Source organism: Echinops telfairi, unplaced genomic scaffold, assembly GCF_000313985.2.
Source record: "Echinops telfairi isolate 266 unplaced genomic scaffold, ASM31398v2 ScPeMD7_443;HRSCAF=831, whole genome shotgun sequence".
Classification (NCBI taxonomy): domain Eukaryota; kingdom Metazoa; phylum Chordata; class Mammalia; order Afrosoricida; family Tenrecidae; genus Echinops; species Echinops telfairi.
Genome location: NW_022104341.1, coordinates 47357899 through 47359790, shown reverse-complemented (window position 1 = coordinate 47359790; position 1892 = coordinate 47357899). Strand labels below are relative to the sequence as shown.

The 1892-nt window shown below is 33.9% G+C and overlaps 1 protein-coding gene across 1 annotated transcript in view; it reads left to right on the top strand.

Moving 5' to 3' along the window:
- The window catches only part of ACADM (acyl-CoA dehydrogenase medium chain), a 45221-nt gene that overhangs the window by 13081 nt on the left and 30248 nt on the right, over positions 1-1892 (top strand). The window contains exons 5-6 of the mRNA XM_004699325.4: positions 187-287; positions 1427-1507. Coding sequence (XP_004699382.2) covers positions 187-287; positions 1427-1507 — 182 coding nt within the window. The remainder of the gene's footprint in view (positions 1-186; positions 288-1426; positions 1508-1892) is intronic.

Genomic DNA, 1892 nt, shown 5'->3' with positions numbered 1-1892 from the left:
TTAGACAAGCATACTTTGCTATTATGCTAGCCATAACACGTTTTTGTAGTTTCTTGTGTTATTGATACTCTTTTTACAAATTTGCTTGGATTGAATATTGACAGTAATAAAACGGTTCACCTGTACTTCAGTAGCGTTGTAGCATCTGTTGTAGTAGACCTCTCGTAAAGCATTTTAATATTGTAGGAGGCCTTGGGCTTGGAACTTTTGATGCTTGTTTAATTACTGAAGAATTAGCGTATGGATGTACTGGGATTCAGACTGCCATTGAAGCAAATTCTTTGGGGGTAAGTTAACTTAGAAAAATTATTGCCTAACTGAACTGTTAACCAGATATAGTTACTACTAGATTAGGTTGGAAGGGAATACATAAATATGAATGTTTATGAAAGTTTATTGTGTCTCACTGTGGGACCTTTTTTTTTTTTAATCTTGTTACCTTACATAGAAGTTGAAGATTTTTACTGAAAAATACAAATAGCAAGGTATAATGAAAATGTTTTTTCCTCCACTCAGCCATCGGTATAAAAGCTTTCTCCTAAGGCGAGCTCAGGGAGGACAGAAGCTTCTCTTGGAGAAGAAGGGCGAAAGCTCGCTTGATCTTGATTTTCAGTATGAATACGGACTGAAAGCGGAGCCTCACGATCCTTCTGACCTTTTGGAATTTAAAGAAATCAACTAAAAATATTTTTTTTAAAAGGAAGAAAGCTTTCTCTACATTTTTATTTATTTTGGCCTTGCTAATCTTTATTGCCAAATATCTTTTACTGTATGAATTTTTTTCTTTTTCCATTTTTAAGTTCTGATTGATTTATTGTCAGTCATGCTCAACATTCATATGTTTATTTTTTCTATTGCTGATAAATTGATATCAAATATAATAATTGGTAGAACCCATTTTCTTTCCAAAGGAGCACAAGATTATTCAATAATGCCTGGAGTTCTGACTCCAAAGCTCTGTCATTCTGGTCCTGTTGTCTCCAGTTCTTCGAGCCCTCTCTGTCCTTGAGGAGACACTTTGGCTGCTGCTTCAGTGTTAATTCTTAGATTAGGGCAAGGCCCAAAGTCACCATTCAGGAGAAAGATTGGGATGATTTGTGGCCATTGTGGCAGTTATGAAATTACCAAGCAATTTATGACGCCTGCTATTTTCATATACCATGTCACTCACCTTAAATTTCTTTATTAGAATAATTTAGTATAGCAAATTGTAATATATTTTATTACCAAGACCTACATATAATTGGAAATGTTATAAATGTACTTAAATTATCACATTTATTTCCACACGCTTAACCCTGGATCTTAGAGGCAGAATAAAGGACCCATTGGGGAAAAAATATTGCTTCTTTTGTGTTGAATTATAGCATCTCTGAACTTACATATTTACTGAAATATCTTGCTTTTCTTTAATTTTCTTTGGTAGCAAATGCCTGTAATTATTGCGGGGAATAATGAACAGCAAAAGAAATATTTGGGGAGGATGACTAAGGAACCACTAATATCTGTGAGTATCTGTAACTGCTGTTTTAGTTCACATTTAAAGATGAAAACAGGAATGTTATTTCTCTATTTTAATCTACATGTATATACTGTGTCATAACAGGTGTGTTAGGGTTCTTTAGAGAGATAAAACCAAATTGCTGATAATATATTTATTTATAAAGATAATTAGATTTATAACAAGAAATGAACTCTTAAATCATATACAGGTAAATACATAATACAAGAAATGAATGGTTAAATTATAAAGCACTACAAATGGCTCAATTCAACTCACTCCCGTGAGAGAGAGTTGTGAGAGACTAGCAGTCCTTCAAGTCTAGTCTGCTGCCAGATCTTCCTCTATTTATAGAGAGAGCTAGGCTATGTCAGCACAGCAGCCAATCACA